Here is a 26,802-nt window from a genome sequence, read left to right on the forward strand (position 1 = left end):
ACAACGCATTTGCTGTTCTCTCCTGTGCCATTTTGTTGTTCACACTTGTATAATTCGGCTCATATACTCAAATACATATGGCTTTGGAATAGCAGACCTTTGGAACAAATGTTCCTCGAAACAAAAAGCCTTGGAACAAAAGTCCCTTGAAACAAAAACCATTAGAACAAAAGACCATGGAAATATAGATATACACCCCAATTACTGATGCATTGGTGATCAGTAGTGTTCGGTCTCATAATAACAAGATGTGACTGAATGCATTATGCTTTTCATTTATGTTTATTATCAATAGTCTACACAGATATATTTTACTCAGAAAATATCTAATAATATAGGAAATGTTTAATTTTGAAATTTTTATGCATAATAAAACATGACAATTAAATATTCATTAGTATTTTTATTTAGGCCTTTGATGAAATAATATTCTTTATACATAGCATTCTTCATGTAAAAATTTACCACAAACTTTTTCTATCAGAGGTACTGAGTGACTTAATCTTTTATAAGCTTTCTTGCTTTGTTATATACCGTACTATTATGGCTAGCAACCATAACTTGTTGCCATGTTTAATTACATTAAAGACACTATAAAATGATGGATTATGCATGTCCAAAGGCAATTGTGATGGGAATTTATTTGTTGCAAATAATAGCCTCGAAACTAACAATATCGCTATTAGCACTCGGTTGCAAATTGCGATGCTTTCAAGTTATGGGGCCCAGATTGGCTGAACTTGGAAGCAGAGGACGAGTTGCGCTGTTTATGCATTATCTATAGTCTGTTGTGTGCCACAGCAGTCCTAAAATTCAATGGGTTGAAGTTTTGCTAGTTTGAAGTATATAAATATCTCCTTGATTGGTCTATGTTTGTTATGCTGAATTTAAGTGGAATTTGTTATCAAAAAATTATGTTATGTCGGTATTATGGAATACTGGTTAAAGATAAGAATACATTTTGAATAAATGTGCCCCTGGACGATTGTATTAAGAATCCAATTTTATAATATCAAATTAAAGTATTATTATTGACCACTAGTCTAAAATATGTTCAAAGATTACTTGTAATGTAAGCAAAGGCACTCATTAAGTGCAAGATATGCACTAGTAAAGCTACTATAAGAGATGGCATAGACTATATCGTTTTTGGTACAATACTAAAATTGATGTTATAAATAATCATTTGGGAACAGGGTGTAACCATTTTGAATGAAATTGATTGGACACAGAAAGAAAGGTATTGAAATACATTTAAATTCGATATTTTAACATTATATAATTTATTAAAATGGACAACAACTGTTCCTTTTGGCCATTCCACCATTCAAAGAAAATCCATGTTTTTTTTCCTAAAAAGTTCTTTTTTTTTTTTTATTTCTTAAGAGATTATTATGCAGATATAGCCATTTAGTAATGTCTACGTGGTCTGATGGCAAGCACAGATTCCAGAATAATTGTGATAAGCATTTTTTGGCAGTCAATTTTTTCATATTTCTGTGAGTTGTTTACATTTTATTTTTTTGTGAAATGTGATACTCATAGGAACAGTTGTTATCTCTTTAATCTATGTGATTTGGACACATTTTAGTCATTGGTAGAAATTATTTCTGCTGATGTGGACTGAGGAACAGTGGACATGCATAGCATGTATTTTGGTATATTACATGACAGATTAAATGTAAAAGCAGTATACAAAATTCAGAAATTATTTATTCTCTATTTTTGCAATAGTTTATCCATGTTGCCACATCTTCAACTCTTTCTTTGAATCTACTTAAGAAAATGTAGTTGTCCTTTACAGTTAAAGTTGATGACAATTTCTTGAATAATGGTTCATGGTTTATGGCATATTGTAACAGAGTTTGTTCAGGATTTGGATTTTTGAGCAAATCAAATATATTTTCAACAATTCTCCTCCTAAAAATGCAGAGTAATTTTAATGTCTGTTCATGGAATTGCTGGAATCTTTGGTCTGTTTTGGCCCCCCTGTACATTAAATCATAAGCATCAAAGAGACCACTTTCATTATCTATCAGCCAGAATTTGTTTGTCTTTGGAATTCTTCTTAAATTCCTAATGTTTTCATGCATTATACTGGGCTTGCTTTCCTTATCTGCTCCATCCTGCATACTTGCAACTCTGCAAATACAAATAAAATACTTTATTGCATTATATATGAGAAGTCTGGTCAGTTTACACATGCAATTGTATATATATATTAGTAGGTGCCTGGAAACTTTTTCTCAAATGTTATAGATGAACCTTTTATTGGCAGAATTCACTTTTTTTAACATGACTCATTAAAATAACCAAAATATCACCTCAAAAACTGTTCTATTACTCAGTATGTCTCATGTTCTTCTGTCCAATCTATTGTTCTATATGTACTCATACATGTAGGTAAATTTAATGTCAGGGTTGACATGAAATGTAACTGTGAGCAATAATGAAATGTGAGCATTTGACAAAGGAACATATGAGACTTTATAATGACATCTGAGTTTTCAAACTGATGAACCTTTCAGCGCAAATTGTGTTACTTGAAAAGAGTTAATGTATTTTTTCTTATTACAAGTCATTTTTAAATTTATATACCTGTAATAGTTCCCTGTGATATAATCAAATATTGTCATTGACATTTGAGTTTTCAAACTGATGAACCTTTCGATGCTAATTGTGTTACTTGAAAAGACTTAATGTCTTTTTTCTTAATACAAGTTATTTTAAATTTATATACCTGTCATAGTTCCCTGTGATATAATCAAATATTATCATTTCTCCCCACTGCAGGAGGTGTATTAGACCACTGGTAGAAAGAGTCTGCAGAAAAGGACTGTTTCTATCTACCACTCTATGGCTAGTAAAGGCATTGAGCAGACAATATGGCATCTTAACACGGGATCTGAAATGGCAAAGTGGCAGGTTTCATGAATTGGTACGAAACTTGATGTGCACCATTTTTTAAAATGATCTACAAGAGAAGGCACATGCAAAAAGTTTTTGTTCATTAAGATTTTGTGAACTCATGTTAAAACTTTCTATTCTTTTCTTTGTGCATTGTTAATTGTGTGGCTAGTTCAAGGAATTAAATGTAAATTTTTAAAAGAATATATGTAGTGTTAAGACATGACAATTTAAACTTAGTTCTGCTGGGGCCCTAAGATAAATCCCCTGCAGATTTATTTTGGTCACACGATGAATGTCAGTCACACGATGAATGTCAGAGATGTTTTTTTTAACATAGCGTCATGTCTGGATATTGTAGAAGTTGCTAACAAAGGGGTCTTTTTTGTCAAGGACACCACATCTCTGCTACCTTTCTCCATTCAGGCTATCAATCCATTGGATAAAAGCTACTATCTTCCCTTCCTTCCAGTGGGCCTGCTGTATCTGTTTACGTTGCTGCTGCCACTGAGAGACTGTACTGTCCACTTCTGACAAAACAACTATTGGCACATTATCCAGACCAAGAAGGCCTGCAAGGTAATATGACAGCACCTCTCCTGAAATAGTTCTATTTCGTATAAAAATATCGGTCAGTCTTAAATGAGATATGCTTGCGCATGCGTACTCAGTTAGCTTGTGACATGCGGCTGGGTAGTCAGCCTGAAAATAGATGCGATCTATTTCTATCAGAATTATAATCTAAAACAAACGTAGTTTGTTTGCTTAAGTTGGAAACATTTTTGCAACGGAGTTGCAATCTTTTATGCGGCATATATATTGATCTGTAACGTAGTTACACATTGTAGGCTACGAATCATTTGTGTGCCAAACTTAATTTCAATATGGCGGCCGAAAGCACGTGTAGTGCTGTTTTACCGGGCCTTTCAAAACCCGCAATAGATACATGTAAGAATAGCGAGGACGTTAAAGCAAAGAAAGTAAGAACTAGAACAGGAAAGGGGAAACTAGACGACAAAGCAAAATCTAGTCATAACAGTGATGAATATTTAACTATAATGAAAAATATACAAGAAACTGTGCAGAGACAGGAAACGAGCATTAACAGCGTCGTGGGACGCATAGATACTTTAGAGAAACAGTACCTGTATCACGATGAATATTGTGAGGAGAATTATGACTTTGATGAACAGTATGATGAAAGATTGGAGGATGAAACATGCCCGGAGGCAGGTACTAGTAGCACAAACAGATTTGATGATATGACGAAGAGATATAAATTAATAGAGTATACAGACGTGGAAGTTGACAGTGTGTTGGCGAGTAGTGTCAATGATTTGTTCACCAATGGGATAGTAGATCATTCAAAGTATACAGAACTTACCAAAGATGAAAATAACTCACGGCCAAAAAACTGTGAAAGTTTGGTGATAGTCAAAACCAATAAAATGGTATGGAACATTATTCCTCAATATGCCAAAACAAATGATAAGAAGTTACAGGATGTTCAAATGTCAGTTGTAAAAGCAGCTACGTTGATGACTAAAGGAATAGACAAACTGGCTAAGTTAGAAACAGGAAATGACACGAGTGAAGGGCTTGGAAAACTCATTGATATGTTCAATGACAGTATTGCTTTGCTTGGTCATGCCAATACACAGATTAACTGTTTTAGAAAGGATTTGTTAAAACCAAACCTCAAGCCAGAGTACAAACCTTTGTGCAATCATAGCATTCCGTGCACAACTTTTCTCTTTGGAGATGATATTACCAAATCTGCAAGGGAAGTGGAAGATTCTGCGAAAATGAGTTATAAAATGATGCAGAGTAGAATGGGCTTGGATTATAGAAACCGCCCATACCAAAGGGGCCCACGATTCAGGGGACGAATGAGAGGAAGGTACAATCGTGGCCGAGGAAGTTCTTCCCAGAGGGGTGCACATGCAGATTCAAAAAACTTCTCATGGCAAAGCAGCCAGTGGGATCAGAACAGATACTAGAGGTGAGACATAAATTTCAAGCTGGTAGATTGCATTTGTTTGTAGATGAATGGAGAAAATTGACCAGTGACCCATATATCTTGGATATAGTACAAAATTGTCATATAAATGTTGATACCAACATTGGATTTCAAAACTTAAATGATATGGTGAAATATAGGGTTAACACAGAAGAAACAATTATAATCAGGAAAGAAATTTCTAAACTACTTGATCTTGGTGTTATTAAGAAAGTTCAAAGTGTACCGGGGCAGTTTTTATCTCCTATTTTTGTACGCCCTAAAAAGAATGGAGAATACAGAATGATATTAAATCTTAAGAAGCTGAATCAACACATTCCCTATGAACATTTTAAAATGGATACTTTTGAAAAGGCATTGACCTTAGTGACAAAAGGATGCTTCCTAGCATCAATTGATATAAAGCATGCATATTATAGTGTGAAAATAGCAGAAGAACAGCAAATTCTTTTTCGTTTTGTTTGGGAAGGAAATATCTATCAATACACATGCCTTGCAAATGGCGTTTCTGAAGGGCCCAAAATATTTACGAAATTATTAAAGCCTGTATATGCAAAATTGAGAAGTCTTGGCCATTCTAGTTCAGGATTTATTGATGACAGTTTATTGTGTTCAGATAATTACCTTGAATGTGTTGAAAATATAAGATGCACAAAACATCTAATGGAAACACTTGGTTTTATAATCAATGCAGAAAAGTCTGTCCTTATTCCCCAACAATCATTGTTGTTTTTGGGAAATATAATTGATTCTGAAAGTATGACGGTGACTTTACCTAAAGATAAAATGGATCACATTGTACAGCAGTGTAAAATGCTTATCATTAAAACAGAAGCAAAAGTAAGACTAGTAGCTAAAGTGATTGGAATTATAGTTTCAACATTCTCAGCTGTTGAATATGGTAAACTCCATTATAGAGAACTTGAAAAGCAGAAGATAAGTGCTTTAAAAAGCAACAATGGAAATTATGATGCTATGATGCACATTACAATTAGTATGAAGCAAGAATTACAATGGTGGATGGAAAATGTCCATTTGCAAAGAAGGAAAATTGACAAAGGAAATGTTGACATTACATTGTATACTGATGCATCCAAATTAGGCTGGGGTGCTCATTTGGAGGGTCAAAAAATTGGTGGTAGATGGTTTCCAGAAGAAGCTAACCTTCATATAAATGCTTTAGAGTTACTAGCAATATTATATGCATTGCAGTCTTTTACATTTAGATTTGAAAATAAACATGTAAAGATCATGAGTGATAATATTACAGCATGTGACTATATTCAGAATATGGGTGGAATTAAATCTTATTATTGCAATAACATAGCAAAAAAGATTTGGCATTGGTGTATCGAGAAAAATGTTTGGCTCACCTGTGTCCATGTGCCAGGGAAAGATAATGTAGATGCTGATGATGCTTCTAGGAAGTTTAATGAACGTTTAGAATGGAAGTTGAATGAGAATGTATTTCAAAAGATATGTGAAAAATTTGGAAATCCATTTATTGATCTTTTTGCCTCTAGATTAAATGCGCAAGTTGAAAGATATTGTTCATGGCAGGCAGACCCCTTTGCTTGGGGTATTAATGCATTTACTTATGATTGGGGAACACTGAATTATGTTTATCTGTTTCCACCTTTCAGTTTGCTGGGTCATTGTATCCAGAAGATTCGCAAAGACAAAGCCAGGGGTATTATAGTGGCTCCTGTATGGCCAACACAGATATGGTTTGCAAAGTTGATGGAATTACTTGTGGAAAACCCAATAGTCATTCAAAAGAAAAAAGGTCTGCTAACTTTACCAGGGAACAAGCTCCCAGTGGAACATCCTCTTATGGACAAGTTGAAACTCATTGTATGCAAAGTATCAGGGAACAGTTTAGAGAACGAGGCCTTTCTGAGCAATCAACCCACATACTTATGTCATCTTGGCGTACAGGGACAAAGAAACAATACAACGTGTTCTGGTTTTCTTAAGGAAACTTTCACCAGTAAAGCACTTGACTTTGAAGGATCTGACTTTAAAACTTACAATGCTCATGGCATTAATTAATGCCACACGTGTACAAACATTGCATTTAATTTCTGTAGTTGATATGAAAAAGTTGAGTTCAGAGTTTGTGTTTCAGTTATGTGGTTTACTGAAGCAAAGTAGACCAGGTTGTAATTCATCACATATTGTGTTTAAAGCTTACCCTCCAGATAGGAGGTTGTGTGTTTATACTGTTTTAAAAGAGTATATAGCTCGTACAAAGACATTGCGTAGGCATAATGTTGATAAAAATTTGCTTATAAGTTATATGAAACCTTATAAACCTGTTCAAAGAGATACTATTTCTAGATGGATCAAAGTTGTAATGACAAAATCGGGAATAGACACTACTTTATTTGGTGCTCACAGTGTGAGAGCTGCTGCTGTTTCAAAGGCAAAAATGAATTCTGTGCCAGTGACAGATATTTTGAACAAAGCTGGTTGGAGTACTGAAAAAACATTTGCAAAATTCTATGAGAAACAAATTGAGGATAAAGCTACCACATTTGAATATGGAGTTTTAAAAAGGAAGTAATGAGCACATTCATATACTAGTATATACTGGCATGTATAGGTTTACATGAGTATCTGTTGATGATTTGTTGAAACTGTTCTAAACGATATTTTAAGCTGAAATAAAGGCCATTGAATACTGGTTTATTGATGTTTGTCACATTTTACTTTAAAGTCTCATTTAAGACTGACCGATATTTTTATACGAAATAGAATTTAAAATTAAACGAGACTTACCTTGGTTAAGTCGATGTTTGATTGTAATTCTGTGAGTGTAAAAATGAGGGAGGGCTTAAATGCCACCCTCCCCACCCAGCTTACTCAGTAATATAATTCCAATGTAATCAGCTCACAGATATAAATATATATATATATATTTCATAATACTACTAATAGATAAATAAATAAAAATGTTCTTTAAAAAAAAAAAAAATGTGAAAACATCAAGCTTTAAAGGCTGAGTACGCATGCGCAAGCATATCTCATTTAAGCCCTCCCTCATTTTTACACTCACAGAATTACAATCAAACATCGACTTAACCAAGGTAAGTCTCGTTTAATTTTAAATTTTTAAACAATTACTTTTGTATTTTAAATCTGGTAATATTTCTTCAATTCACAAATCACTTCTACACATTTATGATTATGAAAATTAGATAAAGACACTGAACCAATTTATTAAAAATTGGGGGTTAATTTTATGTAAAACACCCTCGCCCCCATAAAATCCTTTTACAGAATCCCTTCTTTGATTATGAACATGAATTTCATTTACTGAAAACGATTTGATAAATATGACAGGACTGTTCTATGAAAAAAGTTTTGGAATAATAGTTATATTCCTATTGATATTTATATGGAATTTGCACATTTGGCATGCATAACATTGAGCCACAACCTTGTTTTTTACTACCCCAGAAAGTTATTTCTAGTATCATTTACATTGTTTTTTGAAATATGTTTTGAAATAAAACTTTGCCAAACAAACTCAAAATTACTCAAAAATACTTCATATATAAAAATCTCAAATTATGTCAATTCAGGAAGCATTGAAAGGAAAACAGGAATTTCAATATATGAAACCCATTTTGCCCAAATCCCCATATAATTGCACTGTAATAAAAGTGAAGTTTTTGGGATGATACCTCTCAAAAATGAGCTAAATTACATTCTGAATCTCTTTTCATATTTTATTACATATATGTGAGAGCCTCTTTAAATGACATAATTAGGAGTAAAGAAAATAATAACATGTTCCTACCTAAGACCAGCTTGTTGTGGGGATCCCTGTACCTGGCGCATGCTGACATCCCATTGCTAAAAACTACATGTTGGTTGGGAAGTCGACCACATTTATTCCAACTTGGAGTGGAGACTTGTAAAACTTCTGATTTTCTTACATCAAGATATTTCATTATATCTGTTTTGGTATTACCTTGAAATAAAAATGTTGAAATTTTATTCTAAATAAAATTTCCTGTTGATTTGATTGCACAATAATTGGAGCAAAAGAAGGAAGGAGATAAAACATTTAGATATAAGTCTCATCTAACACATTTAAGTTTTCCTTTGTAGGAAAAAGTATGTACACTGTTGTTCCAGCCAGTTTCCTTAAGCTAAGGGTTAGGTAAATACTTTGTGACAGATTTCATTTGAAGGTGTTAGGCTTGAATTGAAGGCAGTGTGCATGAATGTGGCCTACAGGTCTTTGCAAACAAACCAACTTATAACAAATGTAACTGACATTGACGTCCTATCCTCTCAGCATACTGCATGAAGTGCGGGGACAGGCATTTTCCATAATACAAATAATTGCTATATTCTGGCAAAAAAGATCAGTGTTTTCAGGAATGTGTCTCATTAAGATGACTTCTTTGATTACTGGAACTGACCTGGAAATGAGTTCTTAACATTTGACACTCAGGCATTCATTTTACTGATGAAAAAACAACTTGAAGAATACAAGGGCCTAATTAAACATTATTTACAGCTGGAATGCACAGAAGTTATGTTTGACCTTTTCTTACATTTCCCTTTTCACACAACTTTTTTCTTGTCGATAGAAAAAAAAGAAAATGGTCTGAAATGGTAGATAATTAGTTTTCCTGTGTAGATTGATAATCAGACCCATATGTGCCCTCACTGAAATTGTTGTACATGTGACATTTATTATTCACAATAAGGTACCTAAGAATATTTCATTCGCTACTTGTGACATGGGAACTGTAATCTCATGCTATTTTGTGCTTAATAGAAGTCAACTTTCATATGCTGCTTTCAGACAGGTAAAGGAAACCAAGAAATGGCCAATTTCTTTGCCCAGAGATAGAACTATTAGTCTTAAAATGAAACAAGTTTTATGATAATTATGATTGATTAGCATAAATTGAGTTAAATGTGCCCTATTTAAAGTATTTGTAATACAATAAGAAAAATGAATTTTGAAGTCAAGGTAACAGATTTCTTAGACCCCATTTCCAGAGATTAGATCGAGCTACTTTAGATCGACCTAACTCCCTGGGGGTTCACGCTAAATAGCTGTCAGCCGGGCGGACACGAAAGTTAATTACCCCTTTACAGCTTGTAGTAGGCCGGACGGACATTTAAGCCGGATTATCTGACAGTAATCTAGTGAGACTCCCCGCGGGGATAGATCGATCTAAAAGCTCTGGGAATACAGCCTAAGAATAAACAAAAATTAAAATTCATCAAAAAATAGCATTTGGATGTAGTAATTTGAATAAACAAAAACATGAAGTTGAAATTAGACAAAAAGGCAAACCTTCTAAACCCTTATAAAAAGCTGGATGTGTAGAATTTAATACCAATAGAAAAAGAGTTAGGGACCATTCCCACAGATATTTGGATCGATCTATCTCCCTGGGGAGTCTCACTAAATTGCTATCAAACTAACTGGCTAATATCTGTCACGCCTAGTAAAACTGTTAGGGGGTAATTATCTTTACCCCTAACTGATTCGGTAGGGGTGACAGACATTTAAGCCTCTTGAGCTGATAGCAATTTAGCGAGAACCCCTAGGGAGTTAAGTCAATCCAGATGGATCGATCTAAGTATGGGAATCCAGTCTTAAAGTAATTTGTAGCAGTTATTTAAAACTTACAGGATATTCTGATATCTAGCTGAAAATATGTAACATGGCCAGCTGTTATGGTGTTTGAAAAATGGAAATGCCTGTTACCAATTATCAACCATACTTAACTACACCTGTACATGTATCAAACAGACTTTTGATTAGTAGCAGATGCCATTTTAAAAGATTAACTTCTCAATAATCTTTAAATTATAGCATCTGTGTGATTGCTTTTTATAAAGTTTGTGCAGTTTTCAATTGTCAGAACAGTTGCCCTGTGGCAAGAGACAAAAATAACCACTGAAATACCAGTACATAATATTGTTTTTCACAGAAATTCCCATATGATTGATAACAGAAGAGACTGAGCAAATTTTGTCTTAAGTTTTCAAGTGGTTTTGCCAAGTGACAATTGAGGAAAAGGTAAGGAATTTTGAGAATTACCTTTTGGCACCATGCTCTCCACTGTAGTTGACCAATAAATTCTGTCCTCTACAATTTGAAAATCACTTTGGTTTTTTGCAGTATCTATCTTTTGTTTTAATTCTTTTTGTATCACAGATCCGTTTGCTGGTGATGAATCCCAAGCACCAGGCTTATCATTTTGCAGAGATTGCACATTCCCATGCCTTTCATTGAGCAGCTGATGTTTTCCTCCTTTTGGCAGGTGCTGAGAGACTTGGGGTGGTTTTGTTGATATCATCAAGGAATTATACTTGGATAGGGGTGATGACATTTTGCTTTGGCTTTTTCCTGATTTACCCCAAGCAATTGAAGGCCCATTTCTATTCTCAAAATGCTGTTTACCATTTAAAAGTTCCATGTGCCTTTGATCTGTCTTGCCCATGCCAAGAAAGGGAAAAGCTTCCTCTTCATGATTTTTTATGGAATTTTTAGTTGGAAGAAGAGGATATGAGGGTGTTTTTCCTATTTTTATGTTTTGATGTGCATGTATGTGTATGGTATTTGGATTTTCTAATAATTTTTCATTATATTCATCATCAAAATCTTCTTCTTCATAATCACCATCATCATCATCTTCATCTTCATCACTTTCATCATTTTCTTTATTTCTTGATTGTTTCACATCCACAGAAAACTTTTCAATGTCATCGTAATCACTATATGTCTCATGGTCGTTTTGTTGCTGTTCACTGTTGTGCATTGATGGTAAAGTCAAATTGGTTTCCCTTCTTGTGTGTGTAATTACAGAGTTTCCAGCATTTCTGAATACCTTTCCCTCTAAGCCATTATCATGTTCCACTCTTAAGTCATCATTACTCTCCCAGCCCTTTACATTATCACCACCAAAGTGAGCCTGGGGCCTGCGATCTATCTTCACCAGTGCATTGTGTTTCCACAGTGCATGAAGGTTACCACCATCCAGCTGCTGCTTGGGGTCTTCACCTTTATCTCCAAATCGCAGTTCATAATCACTGAAAATGTCTCCAGTGTTGTCCTGTTGTTGAAAATTCAGCAGCATACAGGTGACCATGAATCCCAGTGCCACTAGTGAAATGGCAGTTCTGTATCCTCTCCATAGTCTGACAGGACTCGCAAGCCTCATTTTTAGACAATGTCATTTTAATTTCCCTGTCTGTGCTATGAATTTTAAGGAAAGTTCCATTTTAAGTGTAGTACCAGTCTAGTATCAGGCCATCACTGAAATTAAAAGAAAAAATAATTAATTTCCCTGCTTGCATCTATAAATACTGCTGTGAAATGCATTTCTTTTTCTGCAGCAGGTGTTATCCCGTAAAAGCTTTCCAGCATCTCATCCAGACCTACTCCATCACTGTAATGAGAAATTGCAAACTATGAGTGGTTAATGTGATAAGTGATATCCCTGGAGATAACTGTGTTTTTTGTTATCAGTGGGGATCTTAACTATTGGATGGGGTCTCCAACAATAGGCAGGTGCCATGAGGGACTTGATGAGTCGACATTTAATCCATCCACAGGTTTTATGTGCAAACAGCCAAACTGTGCTTTGGCACAATTGAACAACACTTAAAATAAAATCTCAGGCCTGAGATATATAATATAAAAACAGCCAGACAAGAAGTGAAGTGGATCACCAAAAATATTTTACCTTCCTTGATCTTCCTTCTCATTCAGTAGAAAAATGTTTACATGTGTCATCCTTCCTTTCCTCGTTTATCATACTTTTCTTCTCCTGAGGCCCACTATAAATTAGCCAGCATGCATCAGCCAGTTAGTATACTGTAAGTTAGCTTGGCCCCATGAACTGAGACTATAGCTCTCTTTGAACCAACATTTATCATCATACAAGTTCACACAGACTTCTCAAACTACTCACCAGCTGCATGAAGATCAGAGAGAGAGAGAGAGAGAGTAAAAACATTCTGCTTGACAAAATGCTCGCCTGCTCCCTGATTTAGTGCCAATCAGGGGAGTACCTTGACTTGTTATTTGCTGGTTGGAGTCCAAATAAGACCAGGGATACAACACATGTCACCTCTTACTGATATCCAGTGTTCCTTCTTGGTTCTGTATATGCTGTGACAAACTAATGACATTTTCTCATAGAGCGGATTCTCAACGAATTAAGCCAGGCTTTACAAAGCCGGTGACCTAAAAATGGCGGACGTACATGAAAGAAAAACCGCCTAATCTTTTAATAGTCTCTCCGCCTCCCCACACGTCGTCCCTGCGGGGTACAGTAATTAAATCTCGGCTCCGTTCGCCATGCGGAAGCTACCTGAGAAATATTAAGTGCGCATGCTCATCAGTTAAACTCGTGGTGAAGAAAGCATGGCGGCTGAAGGCGATCGAAGGAAAAAAGCTCTTCTGTTCTATTATCTTTGAAAACAGAGACGAAAAAGGAATAATTTGGCCCGTAGAGCAGCAATGAATCGACTATCTACGGAGATAATATCACCAGAGATATTCACGGAAATATTAATGTTCGGAGCCGAGATTTAATTACTGTACCCCGCAGGGACGACGTGTGGGGAGGCGTGTGAGAGGCGGAAAGACTATTAAAAGATTAGGCGGTTTTTCTTTCATGTACGTCCGCCATTTTTAGGTCACCGGCTTTGTAAAGCCTGGCTTAATTCGTTGAGAATGCGCTCATAGTGTATTGTATTGTCTACTTATACACTTTATCAATCAGCCTTATGGCAGCCCTGTTCATAAAGGTGCTATGCATTCATGATAATGGACCAAGAAAGGTTTTAAACTGGTTTACCCTTTGGTAACCTCAATTCATTTGTATTAAATTACCTGGGGAGCTGTTTTCTGTGATTGAACATTCTAATGAGGTTTCATTATGTACCACCAATTGTCAAGTACCCTTTCTTTGCTGGCCTCTCCAATTTTCTTCTCTTATTTCACAAGCTCCAGTGAGTTTTGTACAAAAGAGTGGAAATGGGCATTTATACAAGAAATGATTTTACATACAAAATAAAACTTTGGGTGTCGAGAAATATGTCGACTGAACACGGAAATGTATTTTGTAAAAAAGCTGGGTTGATTGTTAGCATATTTTTAAAAGCTTGAATAAATACAACAAAATATATGCAGCAATTTATGGTTGATGATAAAACTCGTTAAGTTTTTCACATACATGTATAAGTACCTGACAAACTTCAGACAAGTTCCTAATTAGGCTTTAGTCACCTAGGTTGGTTGTTTTAAATGATTTATTAACAGCATTGGATCTTATTTGTCTCCTTGGTGTGAGTGTGATCTATGCAATAAATTGGATGATGTACATGCAGCTCAAGATGAATTAAAATTTACTCCCAGAGCATAACTTAATTATCTTGTTCTCTTGGGAAAAACAAAGCCTTGCATGCAATAGTTTTTTGATGTTACATAATACACAAAGTTACACATACATGTACATTCTAACCAGCATTTCTGTATGTGGTTTAAGAATAATTTAATAGCTCTAAGAATATTGCTCTATATACTTATACACGTAACATCAATCCAAAGGATATAAGGTTTTGATTATAAACCAATAATAAATGAGTTGCTAGTACTCCAGATCCTTGAAATACTAGTCATCCTCAGGGGCGGATTCAGAGATATTTTCTGACAGTCTTCCAAATTATCTTTGTTGATCCGTTCTTCATTTTTGACCGTCTTCCGACAGAAAAAATTGGATACCCGTCAATGTAAACTTGAAAATCTGACCGTCTTCCGGAAGACCCAGAAGACGCCCTAAATCCGCCCCTGATCCTGGCTGTTCATCATCATCAAGTATTTGACAGTTTAATCAGTCAGTGCAATTACTATATTCTTCAAAAGATTTAGTTAAAAAGTTCTCATTTATGATAGATCCATGTACTTGTATTACATTTACCTGTTAACTATTTTGTCTGTTCACTCTGTCCACTTTTTAACTATCAAAAACTGAGATCCAATGAAAATATTTTCACATTCAAAAGATTTGCCCCAGCACATTGCATGGTATTAGTAGTTTCTCAAATATTTAATTATTCATCTTTTAATTTATATATTTTATGTCTGACCCATTAATTTATTCCTGGGTGTCCACAGTTTTGTGGAGCAGATATGCATATACTATAGAAAAATGCGCTCTGAAAGTTTGTGAAACATTTCGTTTTTTTTAATAGAAATAATGAAGTGCAGGGGTAATTTGTTATTTCTGACATGCACATGTTTATTTATATGGTTTATATGAAAGGTTTTTAAAAAATGTAATAAAAAACATTGCATTATGTTATTTGTGAACAAATTAACAGTCGCAATTTGGGGTATCATGAATACCCAAATTTATATTCTGTGAGTATTTTGGATACACATTGTCCTTAGACTATATGAGTTAGGAAAGGAACAAATCTATTACAACATGTGGCCTTAGTGTGAGAGTAGGCCACATTGTGCATGATGATGTGCTTCTAATGACAACAGGCTATAAATAATGCAGCTTTTTCTCCTTTGTGTGCAGCAACAAGAAAGAAAAAAGTTAATAGACAAGCTGTGAAGAAAGTGTGACTAATCTCATTCCCACCTGGGGATTTATTTCCTGCTTGAATTCTCAAAACAATTTCTGACTGTTAAACCAGCAAGTTTAATCAGCTGGATTGCAGGATGGTATTTTGGGACAGACTGTTTATGTTTAAGCCATAATCTTACAAACTATATATTCTCATGCCTGCAATAGGAATAGTTCCTTGTTCTGTTGCAATAACTATCATTTATTTTCATTTATTTTATGAAAAGCAAGGATGCCAACAAGACTTTTAGTTAAAATATTTTTTGTGAAAAGAATTAGGGGAAGGGTTAATTTACATACTGTAGGGTATACATCTACATGTGCGAGAACCTTCCAGGACTTAAAAAGAGTTTTTTTTTCTGAACAACGAAAATGCACATTTTTACTACCAAACATGAGAAATGGTATAGATCCTAGATCACATTTTGGTTTAGAACTACCCTCTTCTGGCCAAATGGATGCATGGTTCTTGGGTCCCTGACCTGGCTCTCCCCTATAGACATTGGATGTGAGACTCAGACACTATCAAAAAGTTAAATTGCAGTTTAAGGAATATTGTTTTACAGGTGTTTCCAATTTAAGGAAACTACACTCTGAGGTGGCAGATATTAAATCAAAACAACAGTTCCTGTGGCTAAGAAATGTCAAGTATCTCTGTGTAGACACATACAGTAGAATTGCTGTGTACATATGGTACTTGGAAAATATCATACACGTATTTGCCTAAATTACAAACTCCTTGAACTTTATCTTACACATTGGATAGTGGAACTAGCTTTTAGCTTTGCAAAGACAAATTTGTTAAATGTATATATAATTTTTGAAAATATATATTTATTTACTGCTAGGTGGATCCTTGTTGATTGTCGTAATTAATCATTATTTTGTTTACAATATTTTTATATATACATTATCCTGTATTAACACATTATACATGCACCTACCTTATCTGTCTTGGAAGAAAATTTAGAAATCAAAATCTTTTTAAGCTTGGAAAATCAGATCTATTTGGCTATGAAATTGACATTTTTCAGTTTTTAATTATGTAGAGACCTGCTCCTTCTTACTAATGACTGCATTGTAAGACGGGTGCTTAGAGCAGTATTGTCTTTGTGGATTAGCTCTCTGTATGTTCTTACCTTACATTCCCTCAATAAAACAGAGGGGACAGCAGTACAAGTATATATATGCAAGCCTTAATTGCTCCTACATGTAGTTCAGTACTTAGAGAGGCTGTTACAATGAATGTATATACACACTCTATGTACCTCACAGTTTAGTTCCAGGACCAGCTTAAGTGAAGATAGTTTCTCGCTGATAACCATCACTGAAAAACCCCAGTGGTTGGATGATAGAACAACAGTCTTCTGGGTCCTTCAAACTTCTAAGAACCTCGTTAGTGTTCTAAGGTAAAATGATTTGATCAGTTAGTAGCCAACCCTGACTGCTTTCAATACCTTGTTAGTCGTCTGATAAATGAGCCTCAGTCATAACTTGGCATATGGGAACTTAGCGAAAAATATTTCAATAGTTGAAGAAGGAATAATCTGAGGGCAGCTGCAATGTTATTCTGTTGTGTTTAATCTGACAGATAAAAGCATACATTATTTAAGTGCTCTTACTGCTGAACTTTTGGTCAAATCAGTATCAACAAAGTGGGTTATACACCTGCTTCAAACAGTGTTAAGGAGACATTTATCAGAACTAAATACACAGAAGAACAACTATGTGATCTCAAGATATTGCCAATTCTGTCACTTAGTGTGTGAACAGGGCTTGAATAGCAGAGATTGTGGAATTGTAAATTAAAACTGGCGTCAGAGGATTAGAGTAGGTTTCCTATCAACATCCAAATTTATCAAGATTTCAGCCTAACCAGGCTCAATTTAATTGGCCTCCAGTGAGAGAAATATTTTTTCTTCTCTGCAGTTTTACACAAAAAGTTTTTATTATCTTGATGAAAATTCATAACATCTTCAATGTTGAGTATTTATAGAATTTATGCCCCTCCTGTTTGCAGATAGGTAACTCACCTTTGCTAGTTGTTTAGGGTCCAGGTACCCAGGTGTGTTGTTCAGCTGCCCTTATGGACTCTGCATTCCTTCATTAGTTTTTGTTGATCAATTTAGTGTTATTCATGTGCAGTTCTTTGCCTCTCTCTCTCTCTCAACAATGTCCACTTCTTGAACTAGTGCTCTCTCCAACACTTCTGTCTTTGTTCACTGCTAACAGCTTGCTATCTTGATCAAGGTAATTTGATATAGCAGCTTTCACAACCTCAATCCTTATGTATATTGAAATTCAGGATTTCTAGTAGATCACTGTTTGAAAAAATGATTAATGTGCCCTATCTTTTGTATAAAGAGAATGCTCCCTTTTTTTTGTACACAAATATGGAGTGGCAGTTGTTTGGTTTTCAATTAATGTTATAATTGGTTTTAGTGGCTGACAAAAACTTTCTAGACATTTTGTGGAGTGTGGTTTTCATGATGTCTTGTCCAAACTATTTTGCAGCTGCCAAATCAGTTGGGGTTATCCTTCTTTCTTTTCTTTCTTTTTACATGCTTCTTGATACAAAAAAGTGATTTCATTATAGCAATTTTATGGTATTATCAGTTCAGTTCTTTTTAATATTTTATAATATGAAACCTTATTCATAGGTAAATGAGATGCACCTTTTGGTTTTTATATGCCATTTTACTGTTATTGTTTATATAAGTATGCCCTGCTTTTGCTGAAATAAAACATTTAAAAGACTGTTCAGTGACCTTTGAAAAGTTTTTTTTTATGTAATAAATATGTAAAATAAAATCCATTTGAAAGTACTCTGTAATTATACATAAAAGTAATCATGTCATGCTAAACTAATGTAAATACACTAAGTCACATCTGGCCCATTTGAATTAATATTACCAAAAGTGATAGGTTATGGCTATTGTATGAGTGAAATGAAGAACATAGACATGTAGTCACTGTAAGTGCATTTTCTTCTTCTGAAATATGTAGAACATTTAGCAGTGCATGTGGTTCATTCTGTTGTTTGAATTTATAAAACACAAGTGTGGTACTTTCAAGTGTGATATTGCCTTTTGCTACATATCTTTTCAAATAATTGTGTTAGTTGTATTCAGATGTCGGACTGTGTCTGGATGTGATACATTTTGACTTAATATTTTTGACATGAATAATAGCTTATAGGATTTCCTACTAGCACAAAGAATTAAATTATCATCTCCTAAAGGTACATAACGAACTGTTTCACCTGTACTGATGAGCACTCTCAAAGCAGTGATAAAAAACCCCAAAGTGTAAGGTAAAAAAATTCTAATATGTGTCTAGTTAATTAATCATAGACTTCAATAAATGAGCCACTAGGGGGCTTCTCTTCTGAACTTGCCAGGTTTCTATCTTTTATTTCTAAAACGATGTTTTATTGCACCAGATTACCTCTGAAATTTCATGATTACCCATGAAAAAGAATACTATCTTTATAAAATGTCATATTTGTTTCTTTTCTTGATATCTACATTTCATTGACAGTGTATAATGAGTCAAATTTAGATGGCTACTAATTGCATCAAATGTTAAAAATAGATCAGTACAAGTTTCAACGGCTGATGCCAGCAGAGCCTAGTGAGCACGCAAAGCGATGGGACAAGGCTTCTCCCAGTGATCTGTCCAGCTGTCATTTGGATAGCCTCCAGCATCACTGGACAGCCTATATTTTCCAAGAAGGCCAAATGGCTTACAATTTTTTTGAAAATACACTACCCAGGCCTGGCTGCCTTTGAAAGCAAACTGACATTGAAGGTTACGAAAAAGAGTCTTAACCATTCCTAGCACAGTATATTTATAAGAAAAGATTCAGGCTTTAGGTGTCCACTCTGTACCAGGGACTGCCACTCCTGTATTAGACCTTTCAGCCATACTTGGCACTGCAATATCAGGACAAATGACCCAACACATAGTGCAAATCTTTGGAGACTGACTGTCCCATTGATGATGAGGAGGATGATAACTGAAAGTAAGGCAGAGACAAAAGAAATACTTAGCTTATAATATTTTTAAAACAGTATTTATTGTATCACAGACAGACAGATTCACTGATTCTCTTTACCACTTTGCTAGAAAAGGTATCCCCTGTATCTGTTTCTGTTCCTTAGAGTTGCATTTTCTGGTAGGATTCACTGGCTGACACATCCTTTTCCATTTTAATTGGAAAACAAATGTCAGCTGTGATTGGAGCAGAGAAATGATACTATGCAGACAAACTAGTTCTGTTCAAATAGGCATGATATTATACATCGCATCCTGGTGTGGTGTAACTCTGGCTTGAAGAGCTGCACCAAAAAAGAAAACTTCTTTTCTCTTTTAGGTTATATGCAACTCTTTTATGGCATTCTGTACAAATGGGGTCCCTGAGAAACCCTTCTATCATCAAAGAGTTGTATAGTGTGATCTCCTTACAATATACACTATAGATGGCAGCTAGTGATTGTAATCTGTGTTCACTTCCAAGCAGATGCCATATATTGATTCTTATTTAATGAAAATGGGTAAGTAAAAATATATCTTTTTAAATTTTGATGAATGCACCATAAGTGATGGATGTTATTTGGCAGTGTGTTGGGGGAGGAGGGTGGTGGATAAACAAACATTTTTGGTTTCCATTGTTGATTATCTTTGATTTATATATTTCATTTTATTATTTGGTTACAAGTGTGCTGATTATTTATTCTACAGTGTTTGTAGAGACCATCTCAGAACATCACATTTTTGGAAGCAAAACTCTTTTATAAAGGAAACCTGATAGTAACCTATAAATATTTTGTTAGAGATTTTCTTTGCTTGAAAAGTAACATTTTAATTAAAAGTTTGTCCGAAAGGTAATCCATTTGATCAAGCTATGTCACAAGTTCATTTATGTGCCTGTTTCATTAGATATGACTAGTTTAGTGATTGTTCATCACTTAATTAGTGAAAAGGTAGTTAACCAGGCAAGTTGCGTGGTGTTAGGTAAATAATGAAATGCTCAATATAACAATTACTTGAGTTGAAATCCACGACAAAAAATTAAAGAATTAAAAAATTAAAGAAATACAAAGGTGCTGGTGTTAACAAGTAAAATACCAGTAAATTGGCACCATTATTAACAGAGGAGATATTATCTCTGTTAATAATGGTGCCAATTTATTTAAAATTGTTTAATATGGTCCTTAATACTGGTATTTTACCAGAAGCATGGCAAATAGGCACTATTCCAGTTAATAAGAAATAAGGACATTTTTAATTATCTAAGGAACTACCGACTAATCCCTTTACATAATTACCTGGGCATATTATTCACTTCAATATTATATAAAAGATTAACCAATAATTTTCTTTGATAATTTTCTGTTATGAGAAAATTTAAACAGGTTTCAGTGCCAACTATTCAACCATTGATTATTTATTTACTTTAACTACCCTGATAGGTCTCTCACTTGCATAAAAAAGAAATGATATATTGTGCTTGTAAAGATTTCAAAGCCATTTTCGATAAAATATGGAGAACAGGGCTATGGTGGAAACTAATGAATCAAAATGTAAATAGGAATGACCAATGTATGACCATCATTGTACATATATATAATGATTTTAAAAATCTAGAATATTACTAGATGGTGAATTATCAGAATACTTCCCAAGCAAAATTAGAGTACAATAGGGTAAAAACAGGTGCGCTTCTATATTCCAAGGGTCCCCTATTCCAAGGGTCCACTATTCCAAAGGCCCCTTACTCTGAAGGTCTGCTATTACAAAGGTACCGATATTGTGCAAACATCACAAAGATAGAAAATTCTTGCAGCAGAGACAGCAAATTGGCACAGGAGAGATTATGAGTACACATATAGAGCTTACCAAATGTATTTTGCATTTTATAAATGTATATAAAAATACAAAATAAATATATTGCTGTATATATTAAAATTATTAAATAAAATATTAGTTAAATAACATCTAGTTAAATAACAATGCTCCAAATAAATACGAAAGCGAGTTAATGGAGCATGAAATCCATACACAAAACACACCAATGTGAGCATACCTGGTGTTAAAAAAAAAAATAAAGGATTGATGGTTAAATGAGCTTCTTTGACAAGGAACTCAAGGAGCTCAACTATTACAATTGGTTTAAGAGTAGTTATCACGTTTAATAACATTTTTCAGAATAGCAGACCTTCGGAAGAGCAGACCTTTATAATACTGATCGATTTCAGATCAAATCTTTTTGATCGATTTCAGATCAAATCTTTTTAAGGTTTGGGCAGAACCTTGGAATAGCAAACTCCCATGAAAACATATCTCCTATTCTGTTTTTAGTATTTTAAATGACCTTGAAGAATTTCTAATGAAAAAGATCTTACGTGCTGATCATAAGTATCGGGTGACGTACTGAGTCTGAGCTATTTTTGAAAATAATGATTTTACTGTATGGAATATGATACTGCTCTCCTTGAAGACTCAAAAGAAAATTTGCAGTATCAACTTAAAGGGATAATAACTCTCCGTATGAGATCTATATTTCACAATAAAAACATTGTGAACAACTCACAGAAATATAATATATTCTGTTGTACCACAAAAACGGCAGTTATAGCTATTATTCTGATAATTGAGCTTGTCTTTAGACCACGTGACCTCCATTGATGGCTTTACTCTTTTAGAAAAAAAAAAACAGGGACTAATTCTGAACATAAAAATGGATTCATTAACCATTCCTAAGTATGGGAAAATTGCTGTTTACTCCAGGAAAATTCATTTTTTGGCCAAAACAGTTATTATCCCTTTGACCTATTGCCAGATGTGGAAGAAGTAAATGCTGAAAAAAAAAGGAGAATAATGGTGGTTTCTGAGGGTCATTCTAAAAGAAGGATTTTAAAATTTACTTTAATACAACACAGATTGTCTTAATAGCTTTATTGCTTCTTTACGTAGGTTGAAGGTATTACAAACAATTAGGAGACTATTGCAGATGTCACAAGTAATGGATTTCTTGATCTCTTTGCTTTCTATCAAAAACAAATAGGGCTCACTATTTACCACATACTATTATGAACATAACTGCTGTTTCCACATGGTTGTTACAGAATTACCGCTGTTTTCCCCTCCTTTACTTTTTCCCCACAACCCACTGATAAATGTCATATGTAACACTCCTGATAATGATATGTTATCTGTTTTCTGACATGCTTACATGTACAATTTTACCCACTTGCTGCTGATGAAAAAACACTGTTTCGATGACTGAAATGCAAAATGGGGAAAAATAAGTATGTAAAGAAAAAAAAAAAAAAAAAATATATATATATATATATATATATATATATATATATAGAGAGAGAGAGAGAGAGAGAGAGAGAGAGAGAGAGAGCAACCCTGTGTCTCTTGGAAATTTGTAAGCAATTTAATCTACGCTTTGAGACCATTCCCACAGATATTTAGATCGATCTATCTCTCTGGGGAATCTCACTAGATTGCTGTCAGCAACCGACTGTGTCTGTCCCACCTACTAAAAGCTGTGAGGGGTAATTAACATTTGTGCGCGCTCAGCTCCTGGAAGCTGACAGCAATTTAGAGTGAATTCCCAAGGAGTTAGGTCGATCCAGATGGATCTATCTAAATCTGTGGGAACCCAGTCTTAGGCAGTGGACAATGTTTCCACTCTGCAGTAGCTCAGCTTAGCATCTACGTGCTAAACACTTGTTACATAGCCTGTCTTTGCTTATCTATCTGCTGAAACAAGTCTCTTGGTTAGGAACATGCTCAGCTGTCACCTTGATTGGAACTCGACTGCCAATTTTTTTCATTCTCCCTCGAAAAATGCTCATATGAACTTTTAGCAGGTGTAATAATTTTCAAGCCACTTCTAGCTCTATGACACTTGCCAATCCTGTACATATTGGAAAAGTAATCATGTACATGCTTGTATTTTATCACATTTATTACAATGATATGACTAGAGAAAAAAGGCACTACCCACACTCCAAATGCCTATGTGTGTGTAGTTTCAAACTGGACTGGTTACTTGAAAGAGAATGAAATTTACCAACTAAAAAGGGACTAAACACTGTATGTACATTATCATTTTTAACTGTAAAGTCTAATACTGGCATGGAAATAATAACACCTGCAAAAAAATTAAACCAGTTGATCGAGCATGTTGGAGGAAATTATTTCTGAACAAAATCACACTGAAAATGGTGGTCAACTCCCATGGACTTTTGAGCATGCCCATGTGAAACTTTTGAAGTGTTTTTTTTTTAATTATTATTTAATGCATATGTTGGGCTCAGAGTTACAAACAAATAGCTGGATGATGTATCATGGGCTATTAAGGTGAGGCAGTTTGTTTGAGGGCAATCTGATGGCTATTTCTATTTAATTTCTATTTTTATTGCGGGTTGACGCATTTTGTTTAAGGAACACTTGCCATATACATATGGCGGTTTTTATTAAAAACTTCTAAAAAATACTTACCCAGTGTAGATCCTTTCTCTTCCTTTTTTATCATGTTAGACTGGTGTGGTGTTTTAAAGTCATTGTCTGTGGTTTTCTAGTTTCATTGACTGATCAAGGTGACAGCTATATCGAGTACAGCAAATCAAATATATGCTGCATCGACCAACAGTGCAACAAAGAGCGTCATGGGAAAAGAATTCCTGCGAGGCTATAAATTGTTGTCATCTGGAATTTTTGCATGAATGTAATCTGATATGCCCATGTCTTATTATTTTTGGGTGTTTTATGGTATGTGCTGCAATTATAAGGATGTTTTAGAACAAATATAATTCAAAACAAATTGACTGCAAATTAAGCACGATTTTGCACCTTAAAGTATCGTAGCACGTTTTCATATAATGTACCTTATATTTCTACAAGTATTTTCTGCCCAAAATACCAAAAGAAAAATGTTATCTATGTTGTTAGAAAAACTGCTTTTTTCTCTGAGCCCACATCTTCATTCCCGTTCACCTCCAGCTAAAAATGACCACTCAGCTTCAGATCTTACACCACTTGACGTCACATGACATCACACTTCTGGCACAATCCTGTCTCCTCCGGCACAATCCTGTCTCCTCCAGTACCCTCTATTACCAACCCTACACATAATTATCCTTGAGTTTTCACCACAGGGTCACAGTTAAGAAATTTGCCATGAATTACTCAATCTGTGGCCCTGGTAGAGGGTAGCATGATACCTTTTGCACAACCAACTAGATGATTTAAACCTTGAAACAAAGGGTCATTTGGATTCACACATTGTACTAGCTGGGTCGGTCCAACTTTATCAGCACACGATAGTTAATTACCCCTAGCTGCTTGAGGAAGCATGTCAGACAAGCTGATTCTACTGATTGAACTTTAGCAAGAATCCCCTGCAGAGTTCGACTGACCCAGCTAGTATGGGATGTGTGAAACTGAATGCTGTCTTTGAAGGCATGCATGCATGCATGGATGTACACATATTAACATGCTACTCATGGCTAATGTGCCACATTGAGTCCCATTCAGTTGTATAATTAAATTTTGTTTCATTAAACTTACAGTTAAGAGCATCAGTACCAATAAAAACATCCTTAATAATTGGTACAGATATCTTACATCATATATGATTTCTTTTAGATTTAGATCGATCTAAAGATTAAGATTTAGATCGACCTAACTCCCTGGGGGTTCACGCTAAATTGCAGTCAGCCGAGCGGGCACCATAGTTAATTACCCCCTCACAGCTTTTAGTAGGTGGGACAGACGCTTAAGCCGGCCAACAGTAATCTAGTGAGACTCCCCACAGGGATAGATCGATCTAAAAATCTATGGAAATGGGGTGTTTGTGCCATATAATGTGGCTGTTATGTTAGATTGTAGTGCTGATAATCACCTTACCAACTTGGCTGTGGCAGTTTTTAGATGTGATGTGTGGTGGGTTTGTAACCATGGTCATGCATCCGTGGCAGCAATGTTTAGATTATATGTTTCTTTGTGGTCAGACATTAGCCTTAGTGACTTTGCTTTTGTTCAAGCACATTGATCAACTATGGTTTCATGAAGGGTAAGCATCAAGGTATACAAAATATAAATGAGTTTGTTTTTAACAAAATTATCATGCTTTTTGGATTAACAATTTCACATTTTAAGACTTCTGTTTGGTTACTTAGTAACTGCATGTAATGTACATGCCAGTTTTTCAAGATTGGCTCTGTGGTCTCATGGACTTAGGTCTAGACCTAAGATTTTTGATGTGGCCTACCCAGTATGTAGTTTATATGATTTTTGTGAAAACTGCCATATATTATATCTTACTTAGTTGATAATTTATAATTGTATTTTATTTATTTATTATTTATTTTTATTTATGTTTTGCAGTTCTGAGTAGAAAAATATAAGATAACTAATATTTATTGCATTTTGAGGCTTGACATTGTTATATAGTCATGCAGCTGATGTTTATTATCAAAGGAAATACAGTGTAAGCTAGAATTAAGACTGGCATACAGGTACATGTAGCTACAGTTTTAAAACATGCTTTCCCTGTAATAGTTTACATCTTGTCTATTATACTCATATATAATGATCAGGAAAAGTATTTATTCCTTATATCCGCTAAATGATAAGTACAATAATACAAATTATATCATCCAGAGACGTAGAGATAATACATGTTGTATTAGCATGATTAGAGCTGGGAATTAGCCAGTGTAAAATTTCAGTTCGTGAGGTATATGACAAGATCTTGAAGACAATTTGTTAGCATGTCTCTAAATGCAGATGGTTAACACATACAGTAGAACACAGTTGTGTTAAGGCATTCATGTACTTCCTAATATGTACATGTCTTACAGTCTTACATTGACTGGCAATAGGGCAGGTGTCATAGTGCAGTCAGAACCATCAGAACACAAGGTACAGTAACTCTCATTAGGTGAAGTACGTACTAGTAGGTATCATTGCTTATTACTTGCAAAAAAAAATTGCAGATCTATTGGTTTGCTCATGTGTGCATTTGTTTATAAGCTTGTTTGTGGTCATTTTTTTTATTCTGTGATAGATGTCACAATTTTAAGAGATTTTTGCTTAAAATTTTTTTGTAGATTATTTATAGATCTCAGATGAATTGATTTGATTTTCATAAGGATCATGTTTCCTGATTATATGTAAAAATCCTGATTTACTATCTATAAATTTACTGCCCACTGATTTAGTATCTAT

At 34.6% G+C, this 26,802-nt stretch overlaps 2 protein-coding genes across 6 annotated transcripts; one reads left to right on the top strand and one right to left on the bottom strand.

Moving 5' to 3' along the window:
- Window positions 1–1,695: 1,695 nt before the first annotated feature.
- Window positions 1,696–17,787, bottom strand: LOC106171460 (uncharacterized). Of its 5 annotated transcripts, none has more exons than XM_013551820.2 (6): window positions 17,586–17,787; window positions 11,007–12,224; window positions 8,733–8,906; window positions 3,320–3,506; window positions 2,741–2,905; window positions 1,696–2,142 (listed from the first exon to the last, which is right to left on the bottom strand). In XM_013551820.2, exons 2-6 carry the CDS (start codon window positions 12,127–12,129, stop codon window positions 1,713–1,715), a joined length of 2,079 nt encoding a protein of 692 aa, XP_013407274.2. In that variant the 5' UTR covers window positions 12,130–12,224; window positions 17,586–17,787; the 3' UTR covers window positions 1,696–1,712. The 5 variants fall into 5 exon arrangements, with proteins under 5 accessions (XP_013407274.2, XP_013407273.2, XP_013407277.2 ...); XM_013551819.2 differs by lacking the exon at window positions 17,586–17,787 and adding an exon at window positions 16,821–17,115; XM_013551823.2 differs by lacking the exon at window positions 17,586–17,787 and adding an exon at window positions 16,692–17,115.
- On the top strand, window positions 3,517–7,613 carry LOC147764816 (uncharacterized). The gene is made up of 2 exons (XM_087000314.1): window positions 3,517–4,909; window positions 6,571–7,613. Exon 1 carries the CDS (start codon window positions 3,792–3,794, stop codon window positions 4,905–4,907), a length of 1,116 nt encoding a protein of 371 aa, XP_086856440.1. The 5' UTR covers window positions 3,517–3,791; the 3' UTR covers window positions 4,908–4,909; window positions 6,571–7,613.
- Window positions 17,788–26,802: the final 9,015 nt, after the last annotated feature.

The sequence above is a fragment of the Lingula anatina genome, chromosome 1 (genome assembly GCF_051362555.1).
Source record: "Lingula anatina isolate TDL-2025a chromosome 1, LinAna3.0, whole genome shotgun sequence".
NCBI lineage: Eukaryota > Metazoa > Brachiopoda > Lingulata > Lingulida > Lingulidae > Lingula > Lingula anatina.

Bases quoted from the DNA above. Each gene is read 5' to 3' on its own strand.
- LOC147764816 (XM_087000314.1), top strand. From the start codon at position 3,792: ATGGCGGCCGAAAGCACGTGTAGTGCTGTTTTACCGGGCCTTTCAAAA.
- LOC106171460 (XM_013551820.2), bottom strand. From the start codon at position 12,129: ATGAGGCTTGCGAGTCCTGTCAGACTATGGAGAGGATACAGAACTGCC. The intron at 2,906-3,319 runs GTAGCAGAGATG...TTGCCATTTCAG, and splicing joins GATAGCCTGAATGGAGAAAG to ATCCCGTGTTAAGATGCCAT. The intron at 2,143-2,740 runs GTATATAAATTT...TTGTATTTGCAG, and splicing joins ATCACAGGGAACTATGACAG to AGTTGCAAGTATGCAGGATG.